At 42.4% G+C, this 12,599-nt stretch overlaps 1 protein-coding gene across 1 annotated transcript in view; it reads right to left on the reverse strand.

The window, feature by feature from the left end:
- Positions 1 to 379: 379 nt before the first annotated feature.
- arhgap35a (Rho GTPase activating protein 35a) overlaps positions 380 to 12,599 on the reverse strand; it is a 61,121-nt gene continuing 48,901 nt past the window's right edge. Inside the window, exons 3-7 of the mRNA XM_085380087.1 lie at positions 12,175 to 12,307; positions 7,260 to 7,337; positions 5,033 to 5,164; positions 3,391 to 3,496; positions 380 to 2,488 (exon numbers count right to left, since the gene is read on the reverse strand). Of these exons, the coding sequence (XP_085236213.1) occupies positions 2,017 to 2,488; positions 3,391 to 3,496; positions 5,033 to 5,164; positions 7,260 to 7,337; positions 12,175 to 12,307 (921 nt within the window). The 3' untranslated portion in view covers positions 380 to 2,016. The remainder of the gene's footprint in view (positions 2,489 to 3,390; positions 3,497 to 5,032; positions 5,165 to 7,259; positions 7,338 to 12,174; positions 12,308 to 12,599) is intronic.

Raw genomic sequence — 12,599 nt, forward strand, 5'->3', positions numbered from 1 at the left:
CCGTCTCATGAGAGGACAACACGCTGGGGCCTAGAGCAGCGGTTACCAATAATTTCCAAGGATAAAAAGCCTCCCACCTCTCAAGGCTTGAGCCTTACTTCCAGCTCTTATTTCTTGCATGTAATGCTACATTGTGCCTCAGTCTCTAAGGCTTCATATTCTTTCTCTAAAATAACTTCTGGGTAGTGGAATGAACTCCTTTACAAAGGGCTGAATGTTGAGTCGGTGCCCACAGGGGACTAACAACTAAAGACACAAAGGCAATTTCATTCACTGCATGCTTAACCAACTGCAATGTGGCCACATGCTTTGCGGTTCCACTGTTAGGATCTATGTAATCTCAACTGATTTTTACCAGATTTAAAACTGCCACAGTTGCTTAATTTATAATTTTACACTTAAGTTTAACCTACTTGACAGATTATTCTTGACAATTGCACCTAAGAGAGAATCTGAAGCAACACAAACCACAGTAGGAGAAGGATGCTACGCCCATGCAGCAGTGGAAGCAACGGCAATACCCATTTCTTCCTCTAGATGTCAGTGGTGTGCTCTCAGAAAGAGACAGTAGGGTGGACTGACAATAAAGTGAACAGTGGCTGTCATGTTATGGCAGCTCCAATTTAAAATGTGCCTTAAAAGTGCTCAGAAAAGTGCTTTATGAACAAGGTCCTTGGTATGAAAACTGCAGCACCAGCTCACTCGTGAATCCACCACAGCGTGAAAGAAGAAACATGACAGGCGGGGATCCAAACCTGGAATTATTTCCACTCTCTGTCTAATGCAGGGAATTTCAACAAAACGTCAGGGATACAGGTGTGCTCAGGGAAGCAGCCAGCCAGCCAGCCACACATTACACTAGTTGCCAGTTCGGCTGGGATTTTTCATAAATGAACAACATAATAAAAACAAATGGGGACAGTGGTAATGGGAACGTTGACTGAAGGCTTTCACCAAATAAAATAAAATAATCACATTTTAAGCTGTTTGTGTTTACGAGAACAGAGCATGAGGATGAAGTTCAAAGTGACAGAGAGTGGGAGGAGCCTTCCCAAAAATGCATAGACAGCACAGTGCCCACAATCCTTTGCTCTAATTTGCTGCCCAGTAGATCCAGTCGGGTGAGTTTTTTTTTTTTTTTTTTTTTTTAATGTGCTTGGCGTACTGCCTCAACTAAAACTGATTTTGTCTGTGTGTGTGTGTGTGCGGCAGAGTAAAGGGTTGACAGATAGGAATTTGTGATCGAGGAGAACATCCTGTTGGGTGAGCAGCAACTCGTGTCTCTTGCTCAAGTCCTCTGTACAGTGGTGAAAGAAACAAATGTGTGTGTTCAGGCTCTCTTATCCACTTTGTCTCAGATGCAGCCTCCAATTACATACAGCAGGTGGATTGATTTGCAGAAAAAAAAAAAAAAAATGAAAAAACAAACGTGTGCAGGCCACCAAATTTCCCAGCACAATCAGAAGCTAAGGGACTGAGGAGAATGGCTGTTGGAGGCACACTGGCCACTGGGTGTTTGCATTAAGTGCATGGTTGTGTGTACGCTGAAGCAATCCCAACATAAAGGACTACACATTCACCCTTGTAATTTACTTCTTAGTCCCTCCCTGAGTCCCTTTAACAATTACTGATACATCTGACTCTTCATTCGCCTGTTTGTCTGTAGATTTGCTATAAGGCAAGGAGGGCAGATCTAGATGAAGTGAGACTGAGAGACAGAAAGGGATAAAGTGGCAGGGAGGGAGAAAGATCATACTGTCAGTTCAAAGGCTCCTCAGTGTTTCTCCTTCCTGGCTTCTGTGTGTCCGTTTTTCTGAAAGCACTGAAGGCTGAAATAAATGCCCCCCTTCTTCTCCCTGTACATACTGCATCTCACTCGCTCTCTCCCAACTTCCTACTTCAATTCATCTCCTTCACATCGTTCCCAAAACTTCAAAATCTCTCATTCTGAAACCTTTAAACTGAATCTTGTTATCCTTCTGCTTTTTCCCCCTCCGCTTTCCCTTGATCCCTGATTCACAGTGTGTGTTGCTCTGTCGGGGGGTGATGCGGGTGCAGGGAGGGCGGCAGCAGGGCCGGGAGCGGCGACTGGGGAGTAGGAGGCGGGGAATGGGATGGGGACTGATGCTGATGGGAATGATGGTGGATAGGAGGACCATAGTGAGGAATAACAGGTGGAGTGGCAGGGAGGACGTAGGGAGTTGGGGACGGAGCTGTTGAGGATGAGTAGCCTCCAGCCATGCAGGAGTAGGCAGAGGTTCCTCCTCCGGAGAGCGTAGCTGTGGGGGAGCCAGGGAGGCCGTCAGCCAGTGGCTGATTGTAGAAGAAGTATGCACACTGTTGGATGAAGCTCTCGATGATTGTCTGGTAGGTGCGGGTAGCAGTCAGAGCATCCATGGTGGTGAAGTCTGGTCTCATGAGCGTGGGCCAGAAACAGATGGACAAGTTCTCACTGGTCATCAAGTTCATCTTGTTGTTCTGGCTCACCCTGGAAAACAGAAAGAAAGAAGTGAAATTATATGATCATTGTCGGCAGGCTACCCCCCCCAAATATCTGTAGGAAACATTTTTGATAAAACTCAAAGTTTCTAGAAAAAAACTCATTATTTTGAAAACAAACATAAATCATACATAAAAGTAAACCAACACAGTTCCAGTGAACAGATTGCACACATTATTATTTGTTTATGTAAAGGAATGACATTGCTTCACTTCGCTAGGTTGCATCGACAACATCACACCACTGTCAACAGGAACATGGTGACATTGGTTATGCACATGCACCTAATCAAACTCAGTGTTTTATTTTATGTCTTAAATCTTGAATTGGCCCAGGATCTGATAAGGTCCTTCAGAGCATGAGCGTGTTTCACAAATTTTGAGTTTAGAATCTCACAGAATATAATTACGTTTTTTTCTTATGATGTGAAGTTCAAGAGTCTCTCAATTTACAACCATGTAGAGGTGAAACTGTCTCTTGATAAGATAAAGAAAGCCCAAACTGTAAAATAACCTTATTTTTTTAATAACTGATATGCCCCTTCTTTTTTATTTAATCATCCTGTCACCTTTAGAGGGGGTTAGGCCCTCAGGTCGATGGCCACTATTTTATATACACTTTTGAATTCAGGTTTCAGTTTTCCTGACACATGCTGATAACAGAATTATTCATTTATTACATAAATTAAAATGTAACATCCACTACCCTCCATTTCAAAATAGAGATAACGTGACCACGGCATTAATGACGATCATTTCTCAGACTGAGTAAAACCTCTGTTCATCAGTAAGCTCATCACACTGATATCACCCTTGGGTCACTTGACTGTCTGACCAGTGGTGTAGTCAGCACAGTCGCCAGAAGTCATCTGACCCCCACCGTTCACTCACTTGTTCAAGTGGCTGATGACATATTTGAAGACCTCATAATTCTCCTTAGGGAAGCGGCGCAGAACATCCTTCATCGTCTGGAAGCGCTGCTCCCTGTCGTTGATCTCTGAATGGTGGCAAAGAGAGACGGGAGGTTAGCAGGAGGGAGAAAAGTGGCTGAAAGACAAGATTAGAAGAATCTGAGGAGAAGATGTCAGGGGAGAGCGAGTGGAGAGTAAAGAAAGATTAGGAAGGGATGGGGAGAGCACAACTGAATAGCAGAGAGCTTGAAGAGCATGGGGAGGCAATTTCAGCTCTAAAAGCAGAGGTCTGTGCAGGACACATTGATTTAATCCTAATATAAAATTTTCTCCCTGACAAAATCAAAAATATTTGAACGGACTCCAGACTAGATTCATAAAAATAATATATAAAAAAAAACAAAAAAAACCCCCCATTGGACAAGGACCGCACACACTGCAGCAGAAATACACCATGCATACACCCATTACAGTGTCCTGCAGCTTACAGCAACACACACACACACACTCGCACACTGACACACACTCAGGGTGTGTTAAGCCTGATGGCAGTGAGGAGTGAGTCAGACAAACTGACGTCACCGGCTAACACAGTCCATTGAGAGTGCGGGAGTTTGTGTGTGTGTGTGTGCGTGAGTGAGGCAGAGAGCAGCAGCGAGAAACAGCAGATGTTCTCCTGCACATCACAAACATGATTTACAGTCGCACAATCTGAGTTTGTATTCCCACAATGAGGTCAGTGCGGATCAAAAACAGATCTGGGACCGAACGACTTTACACAGTCACAGTTTCCTCCCGCTCTACATCCATCACGAGCGATCAAAACTTAACTCGAGTTCCTTACAGCTTATTTAAAGTAATGTCACCATGACAATATCCACCAAAAATCCACCCACCAGCTTTTCTCTCAGTCGCCTTTTTCTCCACCTCTCTGCTAACCCGAATTTGCTATTTTCCACAAATGACGCCTTTCTCATCTCCAACTCTACCATAATTTTTCTTCTTCTTTCACCCTCACTTCTTTTCCTCTATTGTGGTACAGACTGCAGGAGCTTTATCAGGTCTCTGTCACAGCTGAAAGGTCACGCTGGGGGCGTTAGAAAACAAACACACACACACTCAAAGACATGGGATGCAGAGCTCGGTGAGTGACAGCAGCCTCACGGCCCAGGGTTAAATCTCTCTGGCGTGATGCAAGACTAAGCTATGCTTTAAATCGCCATTCTGACAGATTACAGGACACAAAGAGAAAAAGCGAGGCTGTGGAGAGGGCAGGGGCACTCTCGTTTATCTAACATCTTTTCTCATGACTTCATCCAGACCCTAGTGCTCCTGCATCCCTCATCACGCTGCGCAATCAGCCCCGTATCCTCCTTCTCAAAGCCTTAAATATTCTCCCCTCCATCCATTTCTCCTCCTCCCGTTTCCAGCCCTTTACCAAGTGACAAATCCAATTCTCCCCATGGGTGGATTTGGATTGCAGGAGTATTGCTTGTTAGGTTAAAGAAAAGTTACAATGAAGGGGAAAGGATTTCAGGCAAAATCCAATCCATCCTCGGGTTTTAGTGCAGAATTCCCCACACATGCCTCAACCTCACCGTCCCCACAGCCCCAGGACTTACTGAAGGCCTCCACCAGCTCTGTCTGCATGCTGTAGGGCACCAGAGGGTCAGGTAGCTCAGAGAAGAAGGCCTTCATGGCACCTGCCACTGTGTTGATGGTGAAGTCTTTCTCCACCAGATCGAGGCTGTGGTCTAAGGGGAAAAAAAATGAAAGGGAAATTCGACATTTTAAATGCAAGACAGATGTATGCCAAATATATACATCCCAACTGTGCATGCATAGAATGTATAAGAAAAAATAACTCTTCTAATTTCATCTAGTCATCACGCCGGTATCATGAGATCAATGCTTTATCCCTGGACCACACAAGTAAAAGAAGGCAATTTAATACATTTGAGGACAGTGAACAAAATGGTACCACGTAGGGATGCATACATATTTATTGTTTTCCTCATTATTTAGTCCCCCTCTGCTGCAGGGAAAGAGAGTAATCTCTATTATGAAAAATAGCTGAACTGTCTTTCGGCTCTTTGTGCCGTCTTTGAAGATATAGCCTAGCCAGTGCAAAATTCATTCACCGAACTGATGCCACTGTTGTGTGATTATCAGTGTTATCCTTTTGGCCAATCAGTCAATACGTTTGATCAATACTTCTTTGCATCCATGGAACCGATTAACTTTTCATTCTGTGCTACTATTTTTTTCTTTGCTCATTGTACTCACCTTTGAATATAAAACTACACAAATTCAATACAGCAGCATATGACATAATGCAATCTTGAATGGCAGCTTATTCTTTTTTTTTTTTGGGCTGCTCCTTTTAGGGGTCCATCTTCGTCTCACCCAATCGCTAGCATCCCCTTCTGTCACACCAATCCTCTTCATATCACGATATCACTACATTCATAAACCTTCTCTGTGGTATTTCTATTTTCTTCCTGCCTGGCAGCTCCATCTTTAACATCCTTTGTCCAATATATTCACCATCCCTCCTCTGCACTTGTCTAAACCAGGTCATTCTTGCTGAGATGATTCTCTGATGTACTCATTACTAATCTTGTCCTTCCTCGTCACTCCCAGTGAAAATCTTAGCCTGTTTAACCCAGCCACCTGCAGTTCCACCTCCTGTCCAAACCATAGATCATAGCAGGTTTCAGTATCATCTTGTAAACCTTACCCAATATTTCAAACTTTCCGAGATCTATTCCCATTAACAGCAGTGCCTTGTAGAAATAATGGGAGATGATATAAATAATTTTTGTTTAATATGATGATGCACTTCAATTTGCTAGGTCTTCATAATGCCAATTTTCCTAGACGCTTCCAGTGTCACACATCTTAGAGACAAGGCTGGCCAAACAGACTTCTCACTTCATAGTTTACTTGATATAAATATCAAAGTAAACTATATCAAATAGCATCTCTGTTGATGTACCACAAATCATTTTAGTTAATAAACATAGTTAAATAGAACAATCAACGACAGATAATTGTAAAGTTAATTTGAGCAAAGAAAGAAACCAATAGAGCACCACTCTCCCAGAGAGCGTGTGTGTGGGAGACTTAATTAAAAAAGCCATTTTCTGATAACTTGTTACTTTACAAAGGTAGTATGTGCAGAAAAAAAGAGGCAAAACAGACAAGTCTCACAGCTTCAGTTTAACAAGTTCTTGAAAGTCTGATTTGAGCTCCCACTTTTAGAGTTTCCAAGCATAGAGCTTCTGATGCTGCTTCACCTGTGATGAGTTATCTGAATCTTCGTGGAAGTGACGAAGTGCCATCTTCAGCACTGCTATGAGACACCTGCGCTGTAGCTTCACCTGTAATTGTCTTGTCCCATCAGCCTGAGGCTCAGAATGATTCAACACTGGGTTTCAACTCTGATTACCAGAGTAGGATTTAACCTCAACCAGCCGTGGATGCATGAATACACACACACACGAGCCATCTTTCTGCGCCATCTATCTCGGCAGCTGCAAGCTTCATTAACCAAACCAATCTGCAGGCAATTAACTGCCCACACCAGACAGCCACATGCATGGAGACACACATCGAGGGCTCTTGTACCAAGTGAAGCTGCAAGCGCGCAGAGAAGCAGGTAGACGATGGAGGAGGAAGTAATCTAAGAGGAAGTGAAGGCCAATTCCCTCAGAAGAATTAATGCTCCAAGGTTAATTAAGGTGATACAAGATTGTAACAGATAGAAGCAGACAGACACCTGTAGGTGTGCATCTGAGGCATATGTGCACATGTACGTGTGAGTACAGTAGGCACAAAGTAACACACCTTGCTCAAATTGCCGCTGCATGCTCTCCATATCTGCCTTGTTCCCACAGACCCTGTAGATGCCCTCTGTGTTCAGGCCTGGTGGAAAGAGAAAGAAAGAGAGAAATGGTATTAGCTCACAGTTATTTTCATATGTTTAATTTGCAACAAGTGTCAACTATACGTGGGAGCTGCTGAAATAACATAGAATTGTGTGAGAAAAAGTACAGCTACTGAAGGCTGTGCTTTTTGCCTATGTCCCCTTCAATCTAAACACACTATTAGCACAATTTATTAAACCCATAAAGCACTCCTGCAGGTCTGCTAATAGCCCATTGGTCCATTGTGAGAAATTCAGGCCATCTTAGTGCCACAATGCTATAAAATAACATGAGAAATTGTAATTTGTTTTTCACAAGCTTTTTCTCTCCAAGTTAAAGTCAATTTGCAGCCTAAACTCAACCACAATAATATGTACTTTATAAGAAAAGCAATGAAATCAAGCTAAAATTCCAAGTCATGATTTGACATTCTGAACAGACTGATAAAGAATTGTAGCAAATATGAATCCCTCAAACATGAGATCTCAAACCACGAACACAAGACAAAAGAGTAGCAATGAGTGCTACTTTTCCTACAAGCCTTACTGCTCCTATTGCTTACTGTTTAAATTTGTGTTTTTCCAGACTTTTAATGGCTCACAGCAGGTGCGCACTAATGCAACATGATTGAGGTAGCCAATTAAATGCTTATTATGTCAGGCTGTTGGATTTTATAATCTGTTTACTGCAATAATCTATTCTAATATAACCTACTATAATTTTTGACAAATGCACTGATTTTTCATACCAACTACGGCAAACACTTTCTTTACATATTAGAAAGTTTGCTAGTAGTCCAGAACACACACACCTAATGAACAAATTGGAAAAACTGCAAACAAGCCAAAGTGGGACAGAAAGACACATGGAGTGCCAGCATAAATGAAAGTGCACTTCATTTTGGTTAATTAATATATTTCCCCCCCCCAAATCTACATCCTTAAAATCCTGTATTCGCTGACACATTGGTGGCAATCTAAGAAGACAAAGAGCAATCCAGAGGGAGTAAAGGAGATGGGGAGTGGCAGAAAAAAAATGGGGCCTGAAAGGAACAGGCAGGGAGGAAATGAGAGAGCTCTCAGTCAAGGCATACAACATTGATCTCCTCCCCTCCTACCAATCAATTACCCACAAAAGCTTTTCGAGCCAGACACTAGGAAAACAGGGATGGGAGGACAGATACGGAGAGAGGGAGCAGTGTAGTAGTGGTGTGGTGAGGGAGAGATAGGTGCAAAATAGAAAAAGCACCCGAGGATGGGATGGCCACTGGGGGAGTGTGAGGATGCATAGTCAAGACTGATGAAAGAGAGAATGAGAAAAAATAAAGGGATTAAGATAAGGAGGGCTAACCAGAAGGATGGAAAACTCCAAAACACACTACTGAGGGAGGTTAGGGGACAATGAGAAGAAGCTAGTGGCTATAGAAGGTGGAAAAAAAAAAAAAATTCCTTGTCCTCCTGATAAAATCACTCCAGGGGCACGGCAAAAATAAAAATTTCCCTATGACAAACAAGTTTTTTTCTGCCCCCTCAGACATTTTCTTATATACCTTTTTAAGGCTTTTCCAATTCATAAAACAGTTTATATTCAACAAATGAATTATTTTCAGCTTTGGTGCATATACCTTTAAGCACTGCACACACATTTTAAACCAGAACAAAAACCTAAACTACACTAATCTGTGGTGACTTGTTAGCTTCCAGGAGCAATCAAATGGTCAAAAATGCCTGTAGCCCTGCAATCACACAAACCAAGAGTGCGATAAATGTTCCCGCCGCGTTAGAGGCTGCGATTCTGCAGAGTGTTACTATCTGACACCACTCCAGCTGATCCCACATCAGCCCAGATCCCAGTCTCTCTCAGGGTTCAGCAGCCCAGAGGCTGATTTCATAGTTCACCATGGAGACGAGCGGTCGCTGGGTGCTGCCCTTTTCGTCGCTATGGAGGCTTGTACGGCCGGCAGATATGCCTGCACACGCTAAGACACATTCATCACCTCAGTACCCATGAGCAGAGCACACTGCGACTACCACGCTGAGAAAGCCGGAGCTGAGAAGAGATAACAGCAGTCGCTGTGGATTGATTTTATATAGCTGCTTTTCTACAAGCTCAGAATGCATGAAAATAACACAAAATAGCACATCCACTCCTATTATTCTCAAGGACAAAGAGAGTGAGCAATGAAGCACGAATAAAAGAAGCAACAGAAGACTTTAGGATTGAAACTACAAGAAGAGAAAAAAAGTGTTTTATTCACAACCAGAAAAAAATATGATTATGAACATTTGTGGGGCTTTTTATGTATATATTAAGGACTGGAGGATTACCTTTCATATTTACACAGCTGCATATAAGCAGGGACAGGGTTTGAAGCGAGACTATAAAACAAAATATCGATCATCTCTTTCACTGAAGTTCTAGTTTTTGAGATATTGACTGTAGAGATATTTGGCTTATGTTGGAATATAATGGCACGAGAAGGGTGAAATAAGCCATCCAACCATCCCTCTACCTGAGCTGAAAGCTAACTGCAAGCGTAATTTGGCTGGTGGATATAGTTTGGTATAAAGTAGTTTAAGTAACTGGGTCATGACGTCAGGAAAGAGACACTTTCACAGAGTTTCTCAGATATATTTTTTCTTTTTAAGCAGTGCAAGATGAGCTAAGGCAATTTCCATCATATTCAAGAGAAGGCATACATCTCTGCATCCAGTATCTCCAAACCTGGGTAACTCACACCAAATCGAATTTGATGGACAAATTGGTGGAAAAACATGTTTATTTGATTTCGGGCTGAACTCTTCCTTCAAGTTAGCGCTAAGTGTTTTTGTTCGAGGTAAAAGGAAAAGGGAAGGATGTAGGTTAAAGCGGCAGGTCCAAGGTCAGCTTGACAACGTCACTCATTACCAGCTCGCACTGTAGTGACAAACATAGTGTCAGTGCTGTAAAGTAATTTCCTGAGAGTGTGATTATACCCAGAGATTACGGACGCAGATAGGATAAGTAAAGTCTGACTTTACAGCAGCTGCAATCAAAACTAAATAGCACACTGTAGCTCATTTCCCCTTCCAGTCCCAGAATTGTGCCATATATATATATATATATATATATATATATATATATATATATATATATATATATATATATATATACACACACACACACACACACACACACACACACACACACACACACACGCACGCACGCTGTTGGTTAATAAGATGTGTGTAGTTATACTGCTTACACATGCCTATACTCATAGGTAAAACCCGAACAAGCCAAACACACAAAAGAAACTTCATAACCATGGTGTAACTAAAACACACCCAACCGCATGCAAACAAAAGGTGTGGGGGAAGGACCGAAAGCAATGAAAGAGGAAACACAGGATTTGAGAACAGTAGGGAAAAAATATGATGACTAGACAAGGGTGACAACAGGACAGGGAAAGAAAAAGAAATGTGTGCTAGGAAGAAGATGAAGGAAATCAAATGTGACAAGTGTAGGTACTCTGAGAGATGGAGGGAGGAGGAGGAGCGGATCAGGAGAAAGAAGTTGAGAAACAAGGACACAAAAAGAGACGAGGGGAAAGGAAACGGCGCATTAGGAGAAATACTACAAAGCAGCGAGTGAGGATAATAGGTGGAAAATACCTCCCGAGGAGAGCTTGGAATTCACTCTTGTGCGTACTTGAATGCATATGCAACCAGTTTTTCTACTTTAACCAGGTGCAACTGCTGTAGCCACTTCCAGTGAACATCTGAACAGGGCGAGGTGAAACCTATCATGACGCTTTGTTATCGAGAGCTTTGCCCCTACGCTCCTGCACAGAGGAAGGCGGATGTTTTGTAAGGCCGCAGTAATCCACAAATACTGAGTCTTTAATCAGGACAGAGATTACAGTGGAATGCACTGGCATGTCAGTAAGCTTGGCCAAATGCAACTCCCATTATGAAGTTAATGTGTGCACATTTTTTTTATTAACTGACGGCTTGAGTAGCTAAAATCCTTTTTATGGATCCAGCCGAGAAGAGGGAGAGGCATGCGATGTCTTCACACGCGCACTGACCCCGCAAGACTTTGCTTCTGGTTTAATGTAACAGCTGGTAACAGAGTGAGAAGCAAGCTGGCAATCCTAGGGCAGTGGGGCAGCTGAGGAGCATGGGAACAGGGTAGCAAGGTTAGAGGAAGCTATCGGAGCGCGTGTGTCTGCGCTTGCAGAGAGGAGACAAGAGGCCAGGCAACAGTCTAAAGACCTGTCAGCGAAACACAGCTGCAAAATTCACATAACACAGAGCAGATGAGAATATTTCATACTAATATTCTAACATACTTCATATTAAAGAAAAATTATGCTGCTTAAAATCAATGATTCTGTTTCTAAGGCAACAGAAAATACTGTCACTATAACCACGGCCATGTTTTCTTTGATGCTTTTACATGAACCACTTGCAACATGCCACATGAACCCTTTAATATTTATGTGAATGATTTCAAATTCAATTCATTTTCTTTTCCTTATAAAAAAGTGGGTTGTAGATGTTCTCCTGTATAGCCCACCTATAGGCTTAGGCACAATCATCAAATAAACCTGAGCAAAGAACAACAGAGACAAAGAAAATGCGTGAATGTAAATGTAAACCGACCAAGAAGAGAGGACGGATAAGGAAATATCCACCAGAAAAGAAACGATTCACACTAATGGAAGCAGCTGTAGTACATGCAGGGCCACAACAACAAAGTCATTTTATAAGAGTTATTAGCTAAACGACTGAAACACAAGAACCTGCGATGCATTGCACTGGATGCCATTAGGCGTCCGTACAGATCCTTACCCGTTGTTTCAATGAAATGGATGCACTTCTCGATGAAGACTGGGATTGGTCTCTCAGGAGTGACCACAGTGGATAGTGGCATGCCAAAGTAGCCAGGTTTTGAGATGGAATGCCTGGGTTTGGATCGTGGTTTCTAGGAGAAAAAAAAAAAAAAAAAAAAAAAAGATATATCAGAATGTTGGTAGCAAACAAAAGAAGAACATCAACATTTCCTGGTGGCACTGGTCTTGAAATGGCCATGACCTTATTTAAATGTGACTGTGTTGTTATGTTAGCAACTGTGAGACGAGACGTGTATGCACCTATCCCGCACATTCCTTAAAAGGTTAAACTTATATGGCTGCCTTAAGCCCTGATCTGTGCATATACCTGAGAGATATGCATCACTTATTTCATCACTTTATCTCTTCGTTCTTTTGTATGGC

This window comes from Rhamphochromis longiceps, linkage group LG14 (genome assembly GCF_057381845.1).
Source record: "Rhamphochromis longiceps isolate RC_006_pf linkage group LG14, R_longiceps_female_GT1.1, whole genome shotgun sequence".
Lineage (NCBI taxonomy): Eukaryota > Metazoa > Chordata > Actinopteri > Cichliformes > Cichlidae > Rhamphochromis > Rhamphochromis longiceps.